The 25,693-nt window shown below is 37.4% G+C and overlaps 1 protein-coding gene across 2 annotated transcripts in view; it reads right to left on the bottom strand.

Annotated features, from left to right (window-relative positions):
• The window catches only part of lrrc45 (leucine rich repeat containing 45), a 26,601-nt gene continuing 908 nt past the window's right edge, over positions 1–25,693 (bottom strand). The window contains exons 3-19 of one of the 2 annotated variants that reach the window (XM_061967140.2): positions 24,181–24,470; positions 23,817–23,878; positions 23,404–23,474; positions 21,424–21,602; positions 16,528–16,656; positions 15,169–15,281; positions 13,526–13,584; positions 13,200–13,277; positions 12,775–12,910; positions 8,219–8,296; positions 7,918–8,029; positions 7,757–7,827; positions 7,562–7,654; positions 6,906–6,998; positions 3,677–3,850; positions 311–458; positions 1–215 (exon numbers count right to left, since the gene is read on the bottom strand). In XM_061967140.2, the coding sequence (XP_061823124.1) occupies positions 16–215; positions 311–458; positions 3,677–3,850; positions 6,906–6,998; positions 7,562–7,654; positions 7,757–7,827; positions 7,918–8,029; positions 8,219–8,296; positions 12,775–12,910; positions 13,200–13,277; positions 13,526–13,584; positions 15,169–15,281; positions 16,528–16,656; positions 21,424–21,602; positions 23,404–23,474; positions 23,817–23,878; positions 24,181–24,400 (2,016 nt within the window). In that variant the 5' untranslated portion in view covers positions 24,401–24,470 and the 3' untranslated portion in view covers positions 1–15. The remainder of the gene's footprint in view (positions 216–310; positions 459–3,676; positions 3,851–6,905; positions 6,999–7,561; positions 7,655–7,756; positions 7,828–7,917; positions 8,030–8,218; positions 8,297–12,774; positions 12,911–13,199; positions 13,278–13,525; positions 13,585–15,168; positions 15,282–16,527; positions 16,657–21,423; positions 21,603–23,403; positions 23,475–23,816; positions 23,879–24,180; positions 24,471–25,693) is intronic. The other variant, XM_061967141.2, reaches the window with a different exon arrangement.

Genomic DNA, 25,693 nt, shown 5'->3' on the forward strand with positions numbered 1-25,693 from the left:
TTCAGTTTCATGGGATCATGTCTTAGGGCTGCCGTACTGTCCCAGAGGAGAACCTCTGACGTAGGTGAGGATGGCGTTTTGCAGGCACGTCGCTCTTTGGGCTTCATCGTCCCTCATTCTTTGGATCTCTACCTCTTTCAGCCGCAGCTTTTCCAGCAAAGACGACGCCTCGCTCTCTTTGTCCAGAAGCGCTTCTCTATGGTTGCTAGTCAGTACTGCACGACACAACATCACAGAGGGGAAATAACTGCAGCTGCTGTATCCAGGAAGTTGAACACCAACAAACAGATGGGCAAAATGCAAGAGGTACCTTTGATTTCTCTCTCTAGAGCACCGATCTTCTCTTTAAGCCCTCCTTGTGCAATTCTTTCCACCTCCAAGTGTCCAATCTGTTCCTGCAGCTCCACCCTCACTCGACTCACCTCAGCTAACTTCTCCTGGTCCTTTCCTGACAGCTCCTGCAACTCATCATGTTTGGTATAAATGACTGACAGTTTATAAACCTGCACTTTATTCAGTCTTTACACATGAGCTACATTGTGTTCAACCAGTGATTTTATCTCAGCTATGAAGGTCAAACCTGCTTGTGTAAAACCATTCCCGATTCCCATTCTTTTAAAGAGGCGAGGTCAAAAATGTACTATGGATTTCTAACGGGGGCTCATTTCAATATAAATAGTATTCCTTTGAACTTTTCACAGTAGTACACTTTCACAAGAGTGTAACTTTTTTTTGAAAACCTCATAAAAACATCAACACCTATTCATATACTGAATGTTGGAGAGATAGTGGTTCTCCAATCAAGGTTTTACGCTGCTGATACCGATCATCCATGAGTGAAATCCGACGATCACATGTACAATCTGTAATTTTTCAAACTTATTTATAGTGGTAGTGCGTGCTATTGTCAGTTTAACAATAGCAACACAATATTTAAACTAGTCTCTTATTTTCTTGTATTACATACAATTGTTCGATCAAAACAAAGTCAATAGTACACAATATTAAACAAAAAGTAAAAAATACTATCTATTACTCTTTCAAATAATTTGTTTTTTCCCCCTTAAATAACTCCTGGTTCCTTATTCCCTGAATTTCTAATCATTGACAAAAAAAATACATTTTGGGAAAATAAAAATGCCGATATAATCCTCTAGTACCACTCATACACTGATACTATCCTTGGTATCACTACAATCAATTTACGGATCAATCTCAGCGATGCTTGCAACTTGAAGAGGACTTGTGCAAAACTAACTTTTCTTACCTATTGGTCGCTGTTTTTCTGCATTTGGGATTCACATAAGTCCCTAACATTTTAAATCAAACCATCAAGGCATGGCGGATATATTTATAAAACAATCTTGCCTTTCAGTAAGTATTCACAGTGCTTCACTTTTTCCAAATGTTGTTTTGTTACAGACTTATTCCAAAATGAAATAAATTATTTTTTGTCCTAAAAATTCTACACACCTATAAAGACAAGTTGAAAGGTCTTTTATTTTTAAAATTGCAAATTTCCTAAAAATAAAACAATAAAAATCACATGTACATTAGTACAATTACAGCCTAAAGTATGTTTGAATACGATGCCACAAGCTTGGCACACCTATCTTTGGGCAGTTTCAACCATTCCTCTTTGCAGCACCTCTCAAGCTACATCAGCTTGGATGGGAAATGTTGGTTTTCATTCGGGATGTCTCTGTACATTGCTGCATTCATCTTAGTCTAGTCGCGGAGGTGACCAAGAACCCGATGGTCACTCTGTCAGAGCTACTACTTTCCTCTGTGGAGAGAAGAGAACCTTCCAGAAGCACAACCATCTCTGCAGCAAACCACCAATCAGGCATGTATGGTAGAGTGGCCAGATGGAAGCCATTTATTTGTAAAAAGTTTGCCAAAATGCACCTGAAAGACTCTCAGACCAGGAGAAACTAAATAATCTGGTCTGATGAGACAAAGATTGAACTCTTTGGCGTGAATGCCAGGCGTCATGTTTGGAGGAAACCGGGCACCGCTCATCAGCAGGCCAATACCATCCCTACAGTGAAGCATGCTGGTGGCAGCATCATGCTGTGGGGATGGTTTTCAGCAGCAGGAACTCGGAGACGAGTCAGGATAGATGGAAAGATGAGTGCAGCAATGTACAGAGACATCCTGGATGAAAACCAACGCTTCCCATCCAACCTGATGGAGCTTGAGAGGTGCTGCAAAGACTGCCCAAAGATAGGTGTGCCAAGTTTGTGGCATCGTATTCAAAAAGACTTGAGGCTGTAATTGCTGCAAAAGGTGCATCAACATGCATTGAGCAAAGGCTGTGAATACATATTTATGTACATGTGATTTTTTTGTATTTATTTTTATTATTAATACATTTGCACTTTGAAAACAAAAAAAATTCACGTCATCATATAGATAGATGTATAGATTTGTGTGTAGACTTTTGAGAACTAAAATTTAATTCCAATTTGAAATAAGGCTGTAACATAACAAAATGTGTAAAAAGTGAAGCACTGTGAATACTTTCCAGATGTATTATACTTCCGCCAAACGAGCCGTTTGGAATTTGCGACGTTGTTCCCAAGTGTGATGTCAGCAGATAGCTCCATATATGGTAAAGTTTAACCCGAAAAACTTAGCACCAGTCCACCATTGTAGTCCAACATTTTAGTCAATAAGATCCTTCTTTTTCTCTATCTTCTTGTTGTGGGGCAGACTGGCTCGTACATGCACATGCATCCTCTGCTGTTGCCATTTCAAATACAAAGTAGCATATAGTTCAAACTTATATCTGTCGGTAGACTCCATAAGGAAGCGCTAAAAACGACAAATTGCTGACGGGAAGAAAACGTAATCAAAGTGGAGCCACATAAATAAGACCGCCCACAAAACGGCGCATTTTGAAGTGAATGTTAGGAAGCCTCTGTACGATTGTAAAACATAATCTGGGCAAAAATGTTACCAAAGAACCACCATTTCATGTTATGTAGACCACAAAGAAGTGTTTTAAATGTAGGGGGAAAAAATCATTATATGACCCCTTTTAAGCTTAACAAAAAGCTGACAACTCGTATCACAAAATACTCGTAAGTTGAGGTACCGGTACTCGTGAAGTACCACTGTGTTTGTTATTTTCCCCTTAATAACTGCTTACTTTATGCTGTAACGCTGTTCCAGCTACAATTCTTAAACTTTACTAAGCACTTATTTATTGTGTTAACTTGTTTCAAGCTAGTTTAGTGGCTAGCTTAGCAATTATCTTGCTTGTTCTTCTTCAGTGTGTAATATGTTAAGCATCGTCCTCCAGTGATAATGATAATTTAACAAAATGTAGTTTGCCACAATGGAGAATTATTGATTTTGTGAAGCGGCTCCACACGTTGTACTTAGATAAACAGTTTGCTGCTCTGTGGCAGCTACTATATTTCTTCAGGTCGGCAGGAATGGCAATCGACAGCTAAAAATGTGGATGGTTCCAGCAATTATAGAACATCCATTTAAATGTGAATTGTTTTTTAAATTAATTGAAGATGTACGTCATTATTATTTTATATCTCATACACTTTCATGCGACTCATCAGTAAGGGTTTGCAAACATTAAGTTAAAGAAAAGAGTGAACATTTTTAGTGAGGCTTGGCTGCCATGTTATTGTTGTGTGTTTGAGGGTGTCCAGACCTGCTGGAGCTCCTCGATCTTGCGGCGCAGGCTGTCTGTCTCAATGATCTGCTGTCTGTTTTTAGCCTGCTGCTCAGAGATGATCTGTTTTTGCTGGGAAGACTGCAGTTGGATCTCCTGTAGGGAGGAGCGCACTGAGCGAAGCTTCTCCTCCAACGATGATACATGTGCCTGCTGCTCACAGGAGTCAGGATTGGAAAGAAGGGGAACTGTCAGAAAAGGTACCTGTTATATAGCAAGACTTTAAAAAAAAGATTTTATATACCGGGTATTAGTTATTTTTGTTATCATGTTTATTATTTTATTTGCAATGTCTCTGTTGTTGCATCATGCTATTTTGATTGTACTGTTTATATTTTAACCATGTGAAGCACTTTGTGAGTCCTCTCCGTGAGCAGTGCAATATATATATATATATATATATATATATATATATATATACACACCGGTATATATATATATATATGTATGTGTGGGAAAAAAATCACAAGACTACTTCATCTCTACAGGCCTGTTTCATGAGGGGGTTCCCTCAATCATCAGGAGATTTCCTGATGATTGAGGGAACCCCCTCATGAAACAGGCCTGTAGAGATGAAGTAGTCTTGTGATTTTTTTTCCCACACATACATATATTGCGCTCTACTACGGTATCGAGCACTATTTTTTGGATAACCTTATTAAGACATATATATATATATATATATATATATATATATATATATATATATATATATATATATATATATGTATGTGTGGGAAAAAATCACAAGACTATTTCATCTCTACAGGCCTGTTTCATGAGGGGGGGTACCCTCAATCGTCAGGAGATTTTATATATATATATATATATATATATATGTATATATATATATATATTTTTTTTAACTTACTTACTTGATAATCTGTTTTAGATAAGGACACATTTAGACAAGTACTGTTGAACCTGCACATCCAGCATACATACAGTGCATCTGGAAAGTATTCACAGCAATTCACTTTTTCTGTATTTTGTTATACAGCCTGATTTGAAAATAGATTTTTTTCATTTTTTCCCTCTAAATATGACATTGTATTAAAAATAGAAAGCTAAAAATCACATGTACATAATAAGAATTCTGGCCCTTAGCTCAATACATGTTGATGCACCTTTGGCAGCAATCACAGCCTCAAGTCTTTTTGAAAACGATGCCACAAACTTGGCACACCGATCGTTGGGTCATTTGGCCCATTCCTCTTTGCAGCATCTCTCAAGCTCCATCAGGTTGGATGGGAAGCGTTGGTTTTCATCCAGCATGTCTCTGTACATTGCTGCATTATCTTTTCCTCAATCCTGACTCGTCTTCCAGTTCCTGCTGCTGAAAACAATCCCCAAAGCATGATGCTGCCACCACCATGCTTCACTGTAGGGATGGTATTGGCCTGCTGATGAGCGGTGGTTTCCTCCAAACACGACGCCTGGCATTCACGCCAAAGACTTCAATCTTTGTCTCATCAGACCAGATCATTTCTTTCTCCTGGTCTGAGAGTCTTTCAGGTGCATTTTGGCAAACGTTTGACGAAGAAATGGCTTCCGTCTGGCCACTCTACCAGACATGCCTGGTTGGTGGTTTGCTGCAGAGATGGTTATGCTTCTGAAAGGTTCTCCTGTCTCCACAGAGGAATGCTGTAGCTCTGACAGAGTGACCTTGGGGTTCTTGGTCACCTCCCCAACTAGACTAAGAATGCTGCAATGTACAGAGACCACCTGGATGAAAACCAACACTTCCCATCCAACCTGATGGAGCTTGAGAGGTGCTGCAAAGCGGAATGAGAGAAACTGCCCAAAGATAGGTGTGTGCCAAGCTTGTGGCATTGTATTCAAAAAGACTTGGGGCTGTAATTGCTGCCAAAGGTGCACCAACAATATATTGAGCAAAGGCTGTGAATACTATTATACATGTTATTTTTTATCTTTGTATTTTTAATACATTTGCAAATTTAAAACAATTATTTGGGGTATTGTGTGAAGAATTTTGAGGACAAGAATTAAATTGTACCATTTTGAAATTATGCTGTAACATAACAAAATGTGGAAAAAGTTCAGCGCTGTGAGTACTTTCCGAGTGCACTGTATTGTGGTCCTTGCAAACTACATACAATAAAGCGGCTAAACATAGTAAATTGACCTAAAATTCAATTGTGGGCCAAAGGTTGAGCAAGATCGGGTTTTCCTTGATTCCTTGCTTCCAAGTAATTTTTTTAAAATTGTTAAATGGTTTTCTTCAATTCTCTCTATGGCTTTTACTTAATGGCGTAAGGATGATCCAAAGAGAGGTGAAGGAGCAGCAGAATTCCAGAGGGAGTTGGAGACTGCACAATCACCAAGAAAACCATTTCTACCACACTTTGCTGTAAATCAGTGTTTCCACATGTTCTAGAAAGCTTATTTCCAGCCAAATTATTTGAGAAATCAGACTAACATTCTGCTTTAGGTCTATATCTCGGCTAAGGTGTATGCAGCCCAAACGTTTATTCAAAGAGATTTTTAAGTCACTTTTTACATTGGCATCAAACACTTATTTCCTTCAAGCAAATACAGATACATTTAAAATCTTCATTTTATGTTTTTGGTTTTATTATTCTGTGTTACAATAAACCTAACATAATATTATTGACTGTTCCTATTGTAAGGCGGTAAACAGGGAGTCAAATACTAATTCTGTGAAAAGCTGACAGTTCACAAGTCCTTAATAATATACGGCTATGATGCTAAGTATTTGTTGCTGATTTTACGACACCACCTAATGGACATATACCAAATACTAAATCGAGTTTATTAATTTCTCCCATTCACTTTGAAAATGCATAAAGAAACGCAACATGTGCACAGCAATTAGCACAGGGGTGAGCGACATATCGTTTGCTGTTTAGTCTGGTTTGTCTCATAATTACAAAAGTATTTGTCTAGCAATTGATTACTTATTATTAGATTCTTCTTGTGCTCACCTGCAAATACAGCTGGCTTTTTCGAGTCATTTGTTTCTCTCCGTTTTTTCTTCTTTGCAATTTGAATTGAAAAGTGAAAAATATGGCAAACAACTTGCATTCTTGCATAATGCGAGCACATGTTTCAAACACCCATTCACAACAATGAAACCCATAAGCCCAAAGTTTTCCCACCCCTAATTTAAAAACTAGACTTGATGGTACCATGTTACAATAAACCACTTTTTATATTTTAAATGTACCTCTTCCTGGCGCACTTGTGCGCGGACATTCCCCAGTTGCTCCTCTGCCAGGGATCTCTCTGCCACACACGCCGCTTTAGTCTTACTCAGATCCTACAAAAAAGGCAAGGTATGGTTACATGACAACAGCAATAAAATGCAGCCGTTTTACCACAAATGACCACCATTTTTTCCATCCATTCACTTTCTATACTACTTTCCCTTATTAGGGCAAAGGTGAGATGGAGCCTATCTCAGCTGACTGCGAGCAAGTGGCTGGGTACACCCTGGACCGGCTGCTAGCCATTCACAGGGCACATATAGAAAAACAACCATTCCCATTCACACCAATGGACAATTGAAAGTCTCCAATTAACCTAACATGCTTCATTTTGAAATGTGGGCAAAAGCATGGGGAGAAGATGCAAACTCCACACACAGATGTGAGAACGGAGATTCAACCCTTAATCTCCTGATGGTAAGGCCAACATGCTAACCGTAAGGCCACCATGATGTCCCAAAACTATTTTATTAAATACTATTCTTATCGTTATTATTATGTCTAGGGTCAGCGACCTTTTGTTTAAAATGCATGTGTAAATCTGCGTGACATCACAACCTTTATGTCATCACACTCCTGGTATAAAGTATATGCTTCACACACTCGAAGGTCAAACCTCTTCTAGCTGAATTCGTTGTCCTTCCAGTTTGAGGATGCGTTCCTGAAGTGCTTTCTCATTTTCCCCTCGATGCCGATTCCCAGTCTCAACCTGCAGAGACATTGCTTGCTAGTAGTTTTTTGTAAGGTGTTACTAAAAATCATCAACAATGTGCCTTCATTTGTAGCCTAAAAACAAAGATCTCGGGTGTACCTCTCTTTGTCGTCGATTATCTAGGTCCTCAAGGGCTTGCTTGGACATTCGCTTCTCTATTTCCAGGCGGTCTGTCAGAGGAAATTATCATAAATGAACTTTTAAGGATTTTGTGTGGGATATGCCACAAAGAATGTGACTGTTTGTTGACAATTTATTGCCTTCTGTCTGTGCTAGCTTGAGCTTGAACTCAGCTGTACTGTGGGTCAGTTCCTGCTTCCGCTCAAAAAGTTGCTGCTGCTGAGACTTGCACCTGCGCTCCACCTCCTCCATCTTTAAATGCACAGAAATAATGGTTATGGTTATGGTTTGAGTTCATTTCGAACATGCATACACAATTGCAGCATGATACCTCGCAATCCCCAGTTTGTCTTTTCAACATGCACTGTTTATAATGCCAGCTATCGCAGGGTCACAATACAAATATAATATTCATAAAAATACACAATCGCTGTAACTTACGTTGTTTTTCAGTTGGACGTTAGTTTCCGTCAGATTTTTAATGTCTCTTAGAAGCTTATCGTCTCTGGAAAGGCGTTCCTACAGATACAATGGAAAACAAATGGGAAAATATTGCAGCTCATTAATTATAAACTGTTATTATGTTATGGTTTCCTTAGGTGAGTTGACTTTTAGCAGTGGAATAATGTAGAGAACCCCACCTGACTGCTTACTGTAAGTACTGTGCAAAAGTCTTGAGTCATCACAATTGTGGTTTTAATTACATTTTTCCATTTTATTTTAGTAAAAGACAAAACATAATGAGAGCTACAGCATAAAATTGTATAAATGTATCTAAAACACAAGTGTCCATTGTGCAGGCCGGGGGAGATTTTTGGCCCCCAGGTCTTTTTTCTTTTTTACTGGGCCCCAGCACATTCTAATCATTAGATATTACACAATTAGTTTTTTTCACATTTAAGTCAAAGTAGTATGTTAATGTTTTGTTCAAATAGAGTAGCAAATAATGATGGGACAACATTGGATGTGTTTGAACATGTTTAATGTAGAAAATGTAGTGGATCAATGCATTGATTTATTTTTAGTATGATGCCCTCAGGAAAAAAAAAAGATGTCTGGACACATCTAAAAACACTTTGATTCAATTGTACACATGACAACTTAAATTATTTTATAAACACGCTTTGATTTTAATTTGATTTATGATTGTTTTATTTTATGATTTTAATTTGAATTACGATAATATTTATATATTTTTAAATAATTTTCTGGAAAGCACTTTGAATTGCCATGTGTGCTAATTGTGCTCTATAAATAAACTTGCTTTGCCTTTAGCACGGTCATCCCTGGCTAAATGGCACTAAGCGGAATTGTATTCCCATTTATCCCGTTTCAAATGTTTTTCACACTTTTTTATTAATGTGGCACAATCAAACTTTAATTTACTTTGATGCAGGTTTTGTAGTAAAATATGGAAAATAGTCTATTCAATAATTAAATATTTTCAAATTTTTCTCTGAGGTTATATTTCTCCTCTTTTGTAGAATTGTTGTATATTCTTGGGTAGCAGGTAATAGTTTGCTTTCTGCATAATTTTAGCTGTTTGCAAATTCACTATGTCGTGGAATTGCAGTATTTTTGACTCAATAAATAAAGGGTTTGTATGTTCTCTATATCCATCATTAGTATTATTCTAACTGATCTTTTTTGTAACACGATTAATGAATGAAGTGTACTTTTGTAGTTATTTTTCTATATTTCACACACAATAACTCAGATATGGCAACACTAGCGAGCAGTAAAGAAAATGAAGTGATTTTTGGTCCAATACATATTTAGCTTTATTCAGTATTGATGTATTTCTTTCCACCTTATGTTGTATATTTTTTATCTGAACTTTCCAGTTCATTTTTATCATCAATTATTACATCTAGAAATTTCAGAAGTTTTTATTTACATGATTGATTGAATGAAACTTTTACTAGTAGATTGCACAGTACAGTACATATTCCGTACAATTGACCACTAAATGGTAACACCCGAATAAGTTTTTCAACTTGTTTAATTAAGTCGGGGTCCACGTTAATCAATTCATGAGTCTGGTGTGTCTTGACCGCTGCGGCGGAGGCTCTGCCGAACCCCTGAGGCAGACTCACCGAACCCCTAGGGTTCAATCGAACCCAGGTTAAGAACCACTGTTCTAGAGAAAAGCGCTATATAGATATACTTCACTTCACTATAGAGCACAATCATTCTGAGACAAGAACACCCATCTTTTTTTTAGGACTTTTAAAGATGCTAAAAAACGATGATGCGGCTAATGGGAGGCACAGTTGTAGCCTTCAAAGCCTTCTAAGTCAACTTCAAAACTCTCCATCAACGTTTTATATACACACTGCAAGTGTATATATAATGTAGTAACAGACACGTTCATATCAATATGTAATATGTACAATATTTACCGTAATTTAGTCATTTGAATAATTGACTGTCTTCTTCCGCGCAATGAATTCCGTTTCCATAGCACCACACGTCTGACTTCTGGCAACAACTTGTGTACCTACTTCTGGATACAAAACGCTTGTGTGTGTTCTTAATTATAGCAGACTTGGTAACAAACAACGAAAATGACCATTTTTGGACAAATGAGGATTTCCAACATTATACTTTTTTAAACTGAATGAACAGAGGATGAACTGCTGTTTATAGAAGCGAGCACGAAGAAGAGGGTGAAATGTTGGAGTAGGTGAAAAGCGACTCGAAGCGGCAAATGTGGAATTTGGAGACAAGCTATTTCGACATAAATGGCGCGCTTTGCCAAAATAAACCGGGAAAAAACATCCCCAGCCAGCTGGAGCAAAGAGTCTATCGAGTGAGTCACACTTTATATTGATCATGATACATGCAGCAGGTAATGCGTGTTATTAAAACTACAGTACATACGCTGTCTGGCTAGCTGTTTACAAACAAAACATGAAATGGGGGCTAATACTTTACAGATACTGTAATATGATTGTTCATGTTTTTCAGTCAGTACAGATAGGTGTCCAATCACCGTGTTGTGCATTACAAACCCAAACACGTTTCGTGCTGACGGAGAAGCTAGCTTATTTCTTGACATAGTTAGCTTTTAAGGCTAATACCGAAAAACGCCGATGTGTTACTACGATAGAAAAAGAGTTCCTCAGTGTTCGCTCTTACAATAACAATGTCGCTACAGCTTGGTTATTATACAGGTTACAAAACGTAAATTAAGTATTGGTGATGGTTTTTGAATGAATTTTTAAACTGATTGAGGTAGAAATGTTTTCTCCCATGTAGGACCTTGGTTTAATTCAGTGCCCTGTCACAATCAGATCATTTGTTTATCCTGATCCATTTCATCTATGGTATTCCTCAGCATAATGTTGTCTCGTTTCACTGCAATCATTTCTTCTTGGGGAATATTCACTTCTTGATGTATTTCTTGAAAATCTGTATATAACACAGTGGGGTTGATGTTGAATTTAGGTTTTTGTTTCCCGTCAGACTCCATTATCAAAGCAGTGTCAACTTTAATATTTGTCCAGGTTCTTGATGTCATGGACAACAAGTACTCTTGCTTCTGAACCTCCATTCAGCTTGATGTAGATTTTACAGTTGGTGCTCCAAGTTCCCTGAATTTCCCCCTGCTTTCTCAAGACGCATGCTTTCTTGCCGATTTCAGCATTACGTTTTGTAAGGTGCTCATTCATGTACACATGTGTACCCTTGAGCTTCTTTTCCTGTTTCAGCAGTGCCATTTTAGATTTCCTGTTTACGAGTTTCACAAGGATGGCCGGTGTGGTGTTATTGTTTCTTCCATTCAGTGGATGCATCTTTCGATGGAATTAATGTCGATTTCAATTTCTTTCGATTGCAGAAAGTTGAACACTTGCTCTTCTGCTGAAGCAGTATTCATTTCATCTGGTTCTCCTCCATTATTCACACCTTTTGTGTAAGACCTTGGTTTAATTCAGTGCCCTGTCACAATGAGATCATTTGTTTATCCTGATCCATTTAATTTATGGTATTCCTCAGCATAATGTTGTCTCGGTTCACTGCAATAATTTATTCTTGGGGAATATTCACTTCTTTATGTATTTCCTGAAAATCTCTTCTCATATTATTATTCTGAGTTTGCAGACTTTCTATATTTTCCTGCAGACTTCTCAGATTTTCTTTGTATTCTGATGTTGCTTTTCTCAGATGTTGTTTAAGTTCTCTTGTTACTCTTTCCTGGTCTGCTTTGTGATCTTCTTTAAGGTCTCTTATAACTCTTTCCATGTCTGCATTGTGATCTAATCTTGCATTTTCTATGTCATTTACTATTTTTTGTAGTATCAAGTTTTGCTTCCCATTGTGTCCTGTATCCAACATCAAATCTTAATAAATAATAATAATAATGGATTAGATTTTATATCGCATTTTTCTATTATTAGATACTCAAAGCGCTCACAAAGAAGTGAGAACCTATCATTCATTCACACCTGGTGGTGGTAAGCTACATTTGTAGCCACAGCTGCCCTGGGGTAGACTGACGTTAGCGAGGCTGCCAGTTTGCGCCTACGGCCCCTCCGACCACCACCTATCATTCATTCACCAGTGTGAGCGGCACCGGGGACAAGGGTGAAGTGTCCTGCCCAAGGACACAACGGCAGCGATTTGGATGTCAAGAGACGGGGAGCGAACCTGCAACCCTCAGGTTTCTGGCACGGCCGCTCTACCCACTACGCCAATCTTGCTTTCCCTCCGTTTCCTGTGTCCAGAGAGTCATTTGATTCAGATGACATTGAAGGTTTTGGGATTTGAGTTTTTCTTCTAGATTTTAAAAACCGCAGCAGCTCGCTGACGTCAGTGCCTCTTTAGCAGCTAATATCAGCTCGCTAATGGCAGTTGCTTCTTTAGTGACCTGCGGCAATTTTAACTTGTTTATTTCAACAATTTTGTACCTTGTGCTGTTCAGAGATCAACTTGATAACCCACCACAAGTCAAAATATAACATGCACCTTTTTAGTCCTTTAATGTGTCTTTATACCTCTTGTTCTTTTTTCTTCTCTTTGTTCCGCACATCCAGCTGTTGCTCTTTCTCAACCTTCAGTTTTGCGATCAGCTCGGCCAGGTTGTGATTTTTCTGCTCAGAGAGTGCAAGGGCAGCCTCCATCATCTGCAATCTGCACATTGTAAACATGAAACTACAGTATTTGTTGAAGGAGAGACATTTTTGTTGGTGGCTGCAAAAATCCGTTTATTCATCACATTACTATTGTATATGTTTAGCGCTAATTTCTTGAGGAGGAAGTCTTATAGCAGCATCGACTTACAGTGCCCAAAACCATGCAGAAAAACCATATGTCTGCATAGTAGATTTGTGTTATTCTGTTTATCAAACTTTCCTAGAATGAGGGTCAGGGTGCAAACACACTGCTTTATAGAATACATATGGGGTGAAAATATCATTACCTGGTAGTGAGAGCATTTACAGCAGACTTCCTCCCGTTTAAAGCTTCCTGCAGTTGCCTGATCTGCATGTTGGTGGACCTAACATGTGAAAAAAAAATAGAGCAAGTAAAGCAGGCAATATTTCAACATGGTGATTTTAAGTCATGATAATAAAAATCACGTTGACATTGAGCGACGGTGAGTTTTTATGTTGTGTATATATAAGTGTAATGGTATCTGAAAAGCAAAACAAACGCTATGGTATGATATTTCACAGTAATGTAGAGTTGTGGTCAGAAGTTAGTACACTGGCTGTGGTGTGTTTTGGGTTAATTATATGTTCTTACCTGCTTGATCGTCCCATCTCTTCTCTCTGCTTGTCAATGGTGACCATCAAGTTTTGGAACTTAAGTGGAGAAGCAATGCAAAAATAATTCATATTTACATTTTAACTTCATAGCGAACCTAAATGTATTATTAAGTACATGCATATTCTATTGTTATTAGAAGGAGCCGGCGGCTAACAGTATAACTAGTAATAATAATCTAAAAAACATATTTAACAGGAGCAATACTATGTAACTGAACCCTGGTATTTAGTCATTTGTTTGCATGTTCTAAAAAAATATAATTATACTTATGCTGAATATTTTCTTTAAAGACGGTACAGTGGTACGTTAATTTAAGAGTACCCCAACCTAGGAATGTTTTGAGAAAAGAGTCTCTCAGCTAATTTTTATGCTTCATCAAAAACATAATGGAGCTTGTCGCCACCTTTGCGAAGCAATTTGAGCATATTACTGCTCATTGTCACCAGACTGAAGCAGAATGAGTCTGACGGCAGCAGAGAATGTTAAAATAATATCTCTAAAGTAGAAAGAGTATAACGCCAGCCAAGAATGTTAAAATAATATCCAAACAGCAGACCTTTTATCCATGAAAATGGGTAAAAGCTGCTGATGGTGTGTTTGACCGAAGACCGAGATACTGTAGAAGTCCACTCTTCAAGGTAAATACTGTACCGGTACAATAATATTACATGACTTTATAAAACTACCGGTACTGTAGTTGTTAGTAGTATGTTCTATAGTATTGTTTTATACAGTATGTTTTACCTGAAAATAAAATAACATCCATATTTAAAAGGCATGTTGCATGTTAGAATTGTGCTGTTTTGGGGGGGCGTCAATCACCAATTAAATTAATTTAAATTCATTTCAGGGGGAGCCATTCATTTAAGATACATGTACCAGTGTTTTGAATTAACAGCTTTGTCACAGAACCTATAAAGCTCCTAAATTGAAGTACTACCATACTAATAATTTGGTCATGGATGAAAAAAATATTGCTGTGTGATTTTAACAGTTACAATAAAATAGGATGCAGAATGTTGAGCTACCCCTACCTTTACCTTTACCCCTAGTGGTAAAGGTATGTTACAATAACACTTTTTTAAATTCGATTTTAGTGTTTGTTGGTTCTAATAATAATAATAATAATAAATTAGATTTATATAGCGCTTTTCTATCGACTAGACACTTATTTTCAAACACTTCAGTATGATTTGCTTATTCAATTTTTTTAGTTTTCAGTATATTTATTTGATGAAGGATTGAGTGCCGCGACTTTTCCAGGGTGTACCCCGCCTTCCGCCCGATTGTAGCTGAGATAGGCTCCAGCGCCCCCGCGACCCCAAAGGGAATAAGCGGTAGGAAATGGATGGATGGATGGATTGAGTGCCAAAAATCACATGATTTGTGTTATATTTCACAGGTGTGATATTTTACTATGTCTTTAAATAAGTAAATATGTAGTACCGGTAGTTTGTAGTAATTATCACCCAAAACCAAACACTTTACTCCTATTTACTGTCACCTTGCAGGTTCATCTTAGTCACTTACATACAGTAACACTCAGAAGTATCTGCATTTTTATAATGTAGTCTACTCAGAGATCAAAGTGAATTTTATTTATGTAGTGCCTAAACCACCTGTTGTCCTTTCTCCTGTTTCAGGCTCTGAATCTCCTTGCTGAGGACCTGGGTTCTGCTGTGACTCTCTATCAAGGCGGATCTTCGGTCTGTGTTGCGTCCTACAATCTGCTCTGAAGAGGAGAAACAACCAAAGTGCAAAGAATTTCACTATCAAAATGGAAGCCCATCTCCTCTTATTTTTCATACTGCCACACTTGGCATATGATACAAAACAACACACCCATGATGACTCGCAGTCATTGTGCCTTCCTCTGACAAAAGAAAATTACCTATTTTGAATGTTGTAGCACTTCTCTAATTTGGTTTTGCATATACCCATTTATAGGATCTTTCAAATTAACATGAAGTATGAGACTGGTGTCAACTGACTGTTGCCATCACTTGGCACTGGACCGTGGCAATGACAAACACTTGTACACTGTGCACGTTTGCCTTCAAAAAGTCTTCGTAAATAGCATCACATCCTGATTATTTTGATATCAAATTTACTGTTGTGGTTGATTAAGGCGAAAATCAAAACTGATATTGTCCAAAATAATGATTAAATACCCCTTTAAAAGGTTTGAGATATTGCAGATTGAGGTATAGATTAGATAGATTAGGGGTGTGCCGATGCAACCTTTTCACTTCTGATACGATACCGATATTGGAGTTGCGTATTGGCTGATACCAAAATTATCACGATAGGATATCAGCCCAAATAATAGTGCATACTTGTATTTTTTTGTAATGTGAAATGTTAGAAAAGGCTTGATCAAGTGAAATTATTCATAGAATGAATGGTAGCGATAAAAACACCAATCTCATGAAAGACTTATGCTTTTGAAGTGCTTAATAAGGTGTTTTTGGCGACACCTAGAGGACAAAATAATTCATTAAGTTAAGCTAATGACACAGTAAGTCGAATGATGCGGGCACGATTGTTACTGAATACTTTCTAATACACTTCTGTCTTAGAGACATATCTGCAAGTAATAATATGCAACTATAATTATTTGGTACTTGTTTGTGTTGACAAAAGTAATTTTTTAGACTACAATATTAAGGACACTTTTTACATACGTGTCGATTGTGAGTTATTGTGTGCTTAGCTGTTGTGTAGCTGCCAGCTCCTGGTAGCATATATATAGCATACCATGTTTACCTTTTGTAAATTACTTCACTAAAATACAAGAAAAGATCAATAAGTGTGCTCGTGCTTGCGCTCCAGTTTTGCACAAGTCAAAGGAATGTATGCATCGGCGCTTATGCGAGCAGATATCATCCGATACTTGTTACTTTGGTACAATAGTACAAAGGTAAAAAAAAAAAATGCAAGAGTAAACACATATAGAAAGCAAGTTTAATCAGACGTACCGAGTGCCTTGAGTATATCACTGGGTATGTTGTTTCCTGCCAGCTCCAATTGCTCTATACTGTGGTTGTTCTGCAGAGCAGCTACAAGATACCTGCCTCCCAGAAGACCAATATTGTTCCATCTCAGATCTGTTCACAGTGAGAATATGAAACAAAGATGGAGGTTTTTGGCAATAATTACACAAAGTGGGCTTAGATCAGTAAAGTTATAAGGTTGTCAATCCTAAGATAATTGGATCAGCTGTGAAGAACGGTGGTAGTAACATTATGTTCTGGGGATATTTGGCTCTCAGTTGTACTTGTTGGAATCATAAAGAACTACTTCAAAATGATTAAACATTACGTTAAATCGACAAATTGATGGCTGAAACGACAAAATCAGGTGTTCCTGTAGGGCGATGACCCCCCCCCCCCCCAAAAAATGGTTTTGGAATAGATGAAGCAGGCTAGCGTTAAGCATCTGGAATGGCCTTACTAAAGCCATGACATCAGCCCTATTCAACAGACTATGCTTAAAAGCCCTGTCAGTGTCAGGAACCCATCCATCCATTTTCTAACGCTTGTCCTTTTCGGGTGCTGGAGCCTATTCCAGCTGCAATCGGATGGAAGACGGGGTACACCCAGGACAAGTCCCCACCTCATCGCAAGGCCAACACAGACAGACAGACAACCATTCACACACTAGGACCAATTTACCCAAACTATTTAAATGAACTAATGTTGCTAAACAGAGTGGTCAAATATTCAGGCAGAATTATGCGAGAAGCTTGTTGATGGTGACAGAAGGCTCTGGTCGAGTTGAAAATGAAATAAAATCGCAATGAATTCAAAGTTGTGCACAAGTGTTATTTTTAAAAAAAATAACTCAGCGTATACATTGTATAATAATTCCACCCAAGAAAACGAACAATTCAAGTAAATATTTAAAAGCCCAAATGCGACAATGCCGCATGTCGACTGTTGTCGTGATCCCAGGATGGAGAAGAGACAAGCAGGTAGAAAGTTGTTGAGTTAGACACATGGCAGAAGAAATGTAGCACAGTTCTAGCAGGAAGCTCGATAGCAACAGAACACTTTGGCATTAAGAAGAACAGCACGGGCACAATGTGGAACTAAATATAACTAATCAATGGGGAACAGGTGTGCTGGCAAGACAAGGAACAGAAAGTAAAATGGTGCAAAACACAGAGACCAAAACAGAATATACTGACAAAACAACAGCACCGGGGCAGGAAGTGATACTAAACACAGGAAAATAACAAAGTCCAAACTGTCGTGTGGGATCATGACACCAAAATTGAGGGACATTAGTTCCCATGATGAATGTACGTAAACTTCTGACTGGAAATGTATATTGTAAAATAATGTCATTCTGTAGAGCTAAGACCTCTACCATGTCCAAAATGGTTATGGTTAAAGTTTCATTGATACGGTATTATGACATCAAATTGTGAAAATAAATCTCTCCATCTGCAGGTTCAGACAGATCAACAAAGTTTTGTGAAAAAGTTAATTGTATTTGGTCTACATCTGGGGTCACCAACTCACGGCCCCCGGCCATCGATTTAGCTTAGTTTAGTGCAGTGGTTCTCTAACTTTTTTTTACCAATTAGCACCTCAGAAAACACATGGCTCTCCAAGTACCACCACAATGACCAACATTAAAATACAGCATTGTGGTCGGCCTAAGTTTTCATTAAAAACAAGGCAGAGGTTTATTTATCAAGTATATTGTAACAATACACAGTTTGAATAGTAACAATATGTTTGAATATAGGAGAATAAAACTGTAAAATTACAATATACAATTAGGTGATTCTTTGGCATGCAACTCGATAGAGCCTGCGTACCACTGGTGGTACCCGTATCACCGTTTGACAATCACTGGTTTAGCGTAACTGCCGCCCGCACACCCTGGGCAGCTAAAATGTACCGTAAACATATTATGCCGATCTCCCACGAGACACTTAACTACAAGAACGTGCATGGCATTCAAACACAAAAATTACAGCACAACAAACACACAGTGGTTAGAGTGTCCGCCCAGAGATCGGTAGGTTGTGAGTTCAAACCCAGGCCGAGTCATACCAAAGACTATAAAAATGGGACCCATTGCCTCCCTGCTTGGCACTCAGCTTCAAGGGTTGGAATTGGAGGTTAAATCACCAAAAATGATTCCCGGGTGTGGCCACCGCTACTGCTCACTGCTCCCCTTACCTCCCAGGGGGTGATCAAGGGTGATGGGTCAAATGCAGAGAATAATTTTGCCACACCTAGTGTGTGTGTGACAATCATTGCTACTTTAACTTTTAACTTTAACACATTGGATAACACAAAGTGCAACTTCTCTTAAGCAAGCTTAAGTGTCTCTGACTATCTCCTAGGGAACTCAATAGTGTCAAAATATTTCCTTTTTACATAATATTTTACATTTTTAATGACTTAAAGGGGAACTACACATTTTTGGAATTTTGCTTATCATTCACAATCCTTAAGTAAGATAAGAACACAAATGTATTTTTACAAAATTCATTCTAAATAAATGCTAGCAAAGTCAGCTAACAACTAAGCTAATGGTATCATCAATGATGTCATTGTGTCTATTGCACTCATACAATCCAGATAAAAAAACACCCAAAAAGCACCAACAATACTCCATTTACATTTTGTGATATTGAACAAGTATTAGTGATATTGTTATTACAAGCGCTAAAGAGAAGGACCAACTTTTAGCTGCGCATTGATCACAGAGAGGTATCTCTCTTATGAGCTGGTGAATGTTAATTCTAGATTATAAATCATGCCTCTCCCCAATATAGTAGAAGGTTGTGGCCATAAACCGATAAGTGGTCAACTTTGACAGCCATTTTAGACCTGGAAATGGTGAGAACAGGGTCTCTGCATGTTTCAACAAGTCAAATTTAAGACTTTTTAAAAACCATAATTTAAGACCATTCCACATCTATTTCACATCTATACGAACAAAAAGTACAAAGACAAAAAATTCAGAGGGCCAGAACGAATTGTAAGTATATGATTTCATTCACTGCTCTTTCACATTGGAAAATAAAATTGGTAAACTAACTAAATACACCAAAAACCTCTCTATTGTAAACTACTTGAAAAAAGTATGAGCAAACATCATAACAACCGTTTTTCAGATTTGCCATATAAGTTTTTTCTTGCAAAAGGTGCAGTGTACTTCGTATTAAAAGTTTTAATGTAACAACAACAACCAGACATAAGCAATGGTAGAGGAAAGCACAACAATATATTGTCTGTGAGAGGGACTGTTAGCATCTCTGCTAAAACTAAATGGTCAACTTTTGCAGTGTTTTTGCAGCTGTCATAATTGAGCAAACAGATTAAAACATCTACAGTATCACTACAGTATCTGCACAAAGTTGTGAAAAAAGAGAGAAAGAAGGCGATTATGGCTTGCACGTCTCAAATAGAATTTGGATGTCAATAATGTGGATAACATTTAAATTTGCTCAGCTCATTTTGTATCTGGTATGTATGAACACCTTTTTACCCGTTTTTGTGACCTTTTGAAAGCATATTGCTAATAAACAAGGACTCGTTTTTATTTAAGCATGACAAAATGACATTCGCAAATCCTTCTTGCCTTCCTCACCCAACCATAAATTAAGTGTAAACACTAAACAGATGACCTTTATAGTTTTTAATGTCAGTTGCTGGATAAACTTAGAGAAAATATTAGGCATGAGAAGCTGACCTGAAAATATTGGCATAAATAATATAAATAATATATGAGAATTATATTTTCTTAATAGTTTTACAGCTGAGTACACTACTCCCACAGAGAAATTAAAATGTGCTTACTGTATGTAATAGTATGATTTCACTAGTAAACATCTCATTTATATCTCCTTCGGCAATTGGCGCCACTTGACCCACAAAACACTCATTTTGGGGGGTTAAGTTCATCCTTGTATACTTTCAGCATCTTTTGACACTTTTACATTATCATTCCATTTACTTTCAGCGCAATGATTACAAACGCTTCCCTCCTCCACATTCGGGTTCTAAACACTTTATTTGTTTCCATCCACCGGCTTCAAGCATGCATTAAATTGATCGTTCTGCAGCCATACGTTGTTGAACTTGCACTAACTCATCATCTTTTGCAAGTCATTCGCTTTGCTGTGGGCTTTTGTTTAATTTTCTCCGCTGCTATGCTAAGCTGTAATAACACTGCAAATGCGCAATAAATTCTGACCGGGCAGCACAGGTAGCCTACTTTCGTTCTGTTTTGTAGTAATGTTATAATGTCCTCAAAAATCTAAACATTTAAAAGCATGGCTGAAGTTTAGGTAACTCATAATGATTGTGAACGATAGGCAAAAGTCCAAAAAAAGTGAAGTTCCCCTTTAAGGCCTACCATAGTCCAGGGTCACTATGGCTGCTGGTAGAAGTAGGTACCTTGTTTATTCATGTGATTAAAAGGTGATTCCGAAGTGAACATGAGGGCTGTGAAAATAAAACAAAACTATATAGCAAATTGTATATAATATTTTTGAACAACATACCGGTATTACAGTACCCTGAAAGGGACAAGCGCTAGAAAATGGATGGGCAATATATTACAGTGCGAGTGCAGCTGGGATAGGCTCCAGCTGTATCAGTATCAGTATATATCATATCATAATATGTAAATATTACATATATGTTATATTCTATATTGCTACTATGGTACATTATTTAGTCTACTTTATATCTGCATTATCCTTTCCATCCTTTGTAACTGAGCTACTGTGTGGAACAATTTCCCTTGTGGATCATTAAAGTTTGTCTAAGTCTAAGCACCCTCGCCACCCCGCGAGGGAAAAGCAGTAGAAAATGGATAGATGTTTTAAGGTGGGTGTGTCTCACCTAGCACTTTCAGCGTGCTGTTGCGTTTGAGTGCCTCAGCAAGCTCCAACGTTCCTTGATGGTTGATCTGATTGTTACACAGGTCGAGATGTGTCAGTGCACCGTTGGAGCCCAGACCTTCACAAAAAATAGTGAAGGCTGTGTCCCACACTCCAAGTGTATTCCAGTCCAGTACCAACCTGTCAACACATTTGTGTCTTTTTAGCAAAATGATTGGCAGCGTATGCAACTCTAGCATTCAATAACCAACACTTATCTTAACTTCGATGAACTTTATCAGTTCATGCTTACAGACTTATTAGGTAGGACAGCTCGAATCTGAGGGCCTAGTGCAGGATCCAAAGTATTTATTCTCTACATGAGGGGACATGCCCAGACAAGGGTTGTTTCGCTTTACTGTGGTTGTTAAGGTACAATGATATTAGACCTCTGCTAGGACTCAGACTAGATATATGTCCTATCTAAGTCTGTGAGCATGAACTGATGACTTCCATGACAATCTGAGCAGTCTATTTGCGATGGATTCATAAAGCCCTGAAAATACAATGACCTGAATGAATGAAAATATTCACAGGTACCTAACAAGCAGGTTGTTTGCATTGTGGGAGGAAGCCATCAGTCCTTATTAGGCCATACATACAGTGAGGCAGGGGAGTCTAAAGTGTAGCCTCAGGGCCATATTCTTCAAGTAGGTTGTTTTTTTTATTGGCCCTCGACATGTTGTAAAACCAACATTTATAAATTATTGATTCAATATATTATTCGATATTACACTATTTTGCTTTGTTGCCTAAAACACAAAGCAAATATGTGAATGGTTTTTTTAGATAACTTATTATATATTGACCTATTGCAGTGGTTCTCAACCTTTTTTCAGTGATGTACCTCCTGTGAACATTTTTTAATTCAAGTACCCCCTAATCAGAGCAAAGCATTTTTGGTTGGAAAAAAGAAATAAATAAGTAAAATACAGCACTATGTCATCAGTTTCTGATTTATTAAATTGTATAACAGTGCAAAATATTGCTAATTTGTAGTGGCCTTTCTTGAACTATTTGGAAAAAAAGATATAAAAATAACTAAAAACTTGTTGAAAATAAACAAGTGATTCAATTATAAATAAAGGTTTCTACACATAGAAGTAATCATCAACTTAAAGTACCCTCTTTGGGGATTGTAATAGAGATCCACCTGGATTCATGAACTTAATTCTAAACATTTCTTCACAAAAAAAGAAATCTTTAACATCAATATTTATGGAACATGTCCACAAAAAATCTAGCTGTCAACACTGAATATTGCATTGTTGCATTTCTTTTCACAGTTCTTTTTGACAGACAGTGAGGGTCAAACCATCATGGCATGGGGGAAACTCTGGGTTTATGGTAATGAATGGAATAGTCTACTTGATTTGATGTACAGTTTATGAACTTACATTCATATTTTGTTGAAGTATTATTCAATAAATATATTTATAAAGGCTGCGATGAGGTGGCGACTTGTCCAGGGTGTAACCCGCCTTCCGCCTGATTGTAGCTGAGATAGGCTCCAGCGCCCCCAAAGGGAATAAGTGGTAGAAAATGGATGGATGGATGGATATTTATAAAGGACTTTTGAATTGTTGCTATTTTTTAGAATATTTAAAAAAAAAACCTCACGTACCCCTTGGTATACTTTTAAGTACACCAAGGGGTACGCGTACCCCCATTTGAGACCCACTGACCTATTGGATTGGTTTTTACCTCTTTATTGTACAAAATGTATCTATGTTGACACCCTGCATCCTTCACTTTTTCTGTTTGTGGCTATAAATACTGGTAATACATTTAAATTTTAAGTAACAGTACACAACACAATTTTCAAACAAATACTGTATATCTAAAATCGGGGGTGATCACACAAACATCTCTGCATTTTAAAATAATCAAAATTTAATTGAAAACACTTGCATAATGGTGTATCACAGAAAATAGTTCTCACCTAATAAGAGTCTTATTGCGTGTCAACAATTTTCCCAACACGTCTGCCACAGTTGATTTCAGGTTACTTCCCTGTGAATAAAATTGTTCATCAAATAATGTAAATTCAAGATGTATCTGAATGATGTGTTAGTTTTCAGAATGAACAAAAAAATGAATGACAAACCACTTCATAACACTGGACATTTCATGTGTATCAGCTCAATTGCACATAATTGCACAGCTCCCATTTGCACCATTTTTTGATTGTGTAAATATTGTATGCTGTATTTTCTTCTACTTTTTATTATTTTTTTAGTTGAAATGTACACTACGCGGCATTCTGAGCACAGCAAGTAAGAATTTCATGTACAGGGGAACATGTTTCTTACTGTGTATTTGCAATAAACTTTGTATTACATTGTTATGAGTTACCTTTAGATCCAGGGTTTTAACAGTTGTATTGTGAATAAGGTCAGTCAGGAAAATGATGGCTCCTACAAGTAAACACACATGCAACAAAAACGCTGTTATACATGTGCCGATGTAGAGAACATTTTACACATGCAATACTTACGTACGCCTACCACAAAGTAATACAGTAAACAAGTACAAACATGCTATTTTGTCACCTGCAGTGAATTGCTTCAATCAAAGACAGTTAAAGGGTGCAATTTAAAGCAGATTTAAATGTATTCTGGCCAATAAGTCAACAAAACATATTAAGAAAGCTTATTGTTGGACAGGCTCTCCATTAAATACATTAACAATGTTTGCTTTACATTTGGCTTTTACTGACCTTCCTCACTGAGCATGCAGTCACTGAGAGACACATCAGAAAAGAAAGTATCTTTTTGGAAGGCCCGGGCAAGCATTGTGCAGGTATCCTTAGAAAGACTCAGTCCGCTTAAGTCCAAGCGGGAAGCCCGGCAGTCCTGCAACCTGACCATGACGCTTTCCTGGGGCTCCACAGCTCCTTCCTTACACAGACGTAAGTATGTCTGCCTGAAAGCCTCCATTTTGACACACTTGTCTTATCTTTTTTTCTCCACATAAGACACAGGACACATCTTCATCCAAACCAAAACACTGATAAAAAATGGCAAGAAAATGGTAGAAAACAAAGAATTAAATTAATAATTTTAAACAAACATGATATTGTCTGTATGAATACTGCAGATATTGGTTATACATTTTAAAAGCACTGTCATGAACAAAAATCACTTTTAAGGTTCACATATATAATTAATGATATAGTCGAGGTTTCTGTAGTTTATCCGTTATACAGTGCTCTGTAGAGCGGAATATACGCTAGGTCAGGGAAAAAAACAGAGGCTATTTCATCCCTACAAGCCTGTTTCGCAGGTTTCTCTGCTCTTCAGGGGATTTTCAATTAATTTTAATTAATGATAAATTTGTATTAGCTGTAGCATGTTCACTTTATCTGCGGTGAGGTGGCGACTTGTCCAGGGTGTACCCCGCCTTCCGCCTGAATGCAGCTGAGATAGGCTGCAGCACCCCCGCGACCCCGAACGGGACAAGCAGTAGAAAATGGTTGGACGAATGGATGTTCACTTTATGATAAGAAGGGCACTAATAAATAATTACAGATCACTTACATTGTGGTATGTAAGAATATATTTGTGTACATTAAAAATACACTGAATTTTTAGTTTAGGTAACTATATTAATGCAATAAGTACTAGTTCTGTATTTCTTTCGCACAGTAAACAAACACATTTGCTTCCGCACCAAACGTATACCATGAACCTTCTATATATATATATATTATTTTTTTAATATCTCCGATTAATACTCTCTTGTTTTAGTAAATAATACATATACTTGCATATAATCAAGGCCGATTGATGGGTGATGTGTAACTACAAACTACATGTGAAGAAACAGATAGTTCAGGAAGTCGAATTTATTTATTTTTTTCAACGAATATTATCTTGATACATATTATTTAGCCCTAACATATGTAATTGGAATCTACTTATGTTCAACTACAAAGTGTTTTAAATAAAATACATGCTGCATTAAACTAAATAGTTATTTTCACAACAAATGTGTTTTTATGATTGATTGAGACTTTTATTAGTAGATTACACAGTACAGTACATATTCCGTACAATTGACCACTAAATGGTAACACCCCAATAAGTTTTTCAACTTGTTTAAGTCGGGGTCCACGTTAATCAATTCATATACCATCAAATTGAGGGGAAAAAATTCTAAATTATTCGGATCAGATGTCCCAAATGCAGGTAAGGTAAACAAAAAAACAACTAAGATTGTTATAATGTTCA

This window comes from Nerophis lumbriciformis, linkage group LG11 (genome assembly GCF_033978685.3).
Source record: "Nerophis lumbriciformis linkage group LG11, RoL_Nlum_v2.1, whole genome shotgun sequence".
Lineage (NCBI taxonomy): Eukaryota > Metazoa > Chordata > Actinopteri > Syngnathiformes > Syngnathidae > Nerophis > Nerophis lumbriciformis.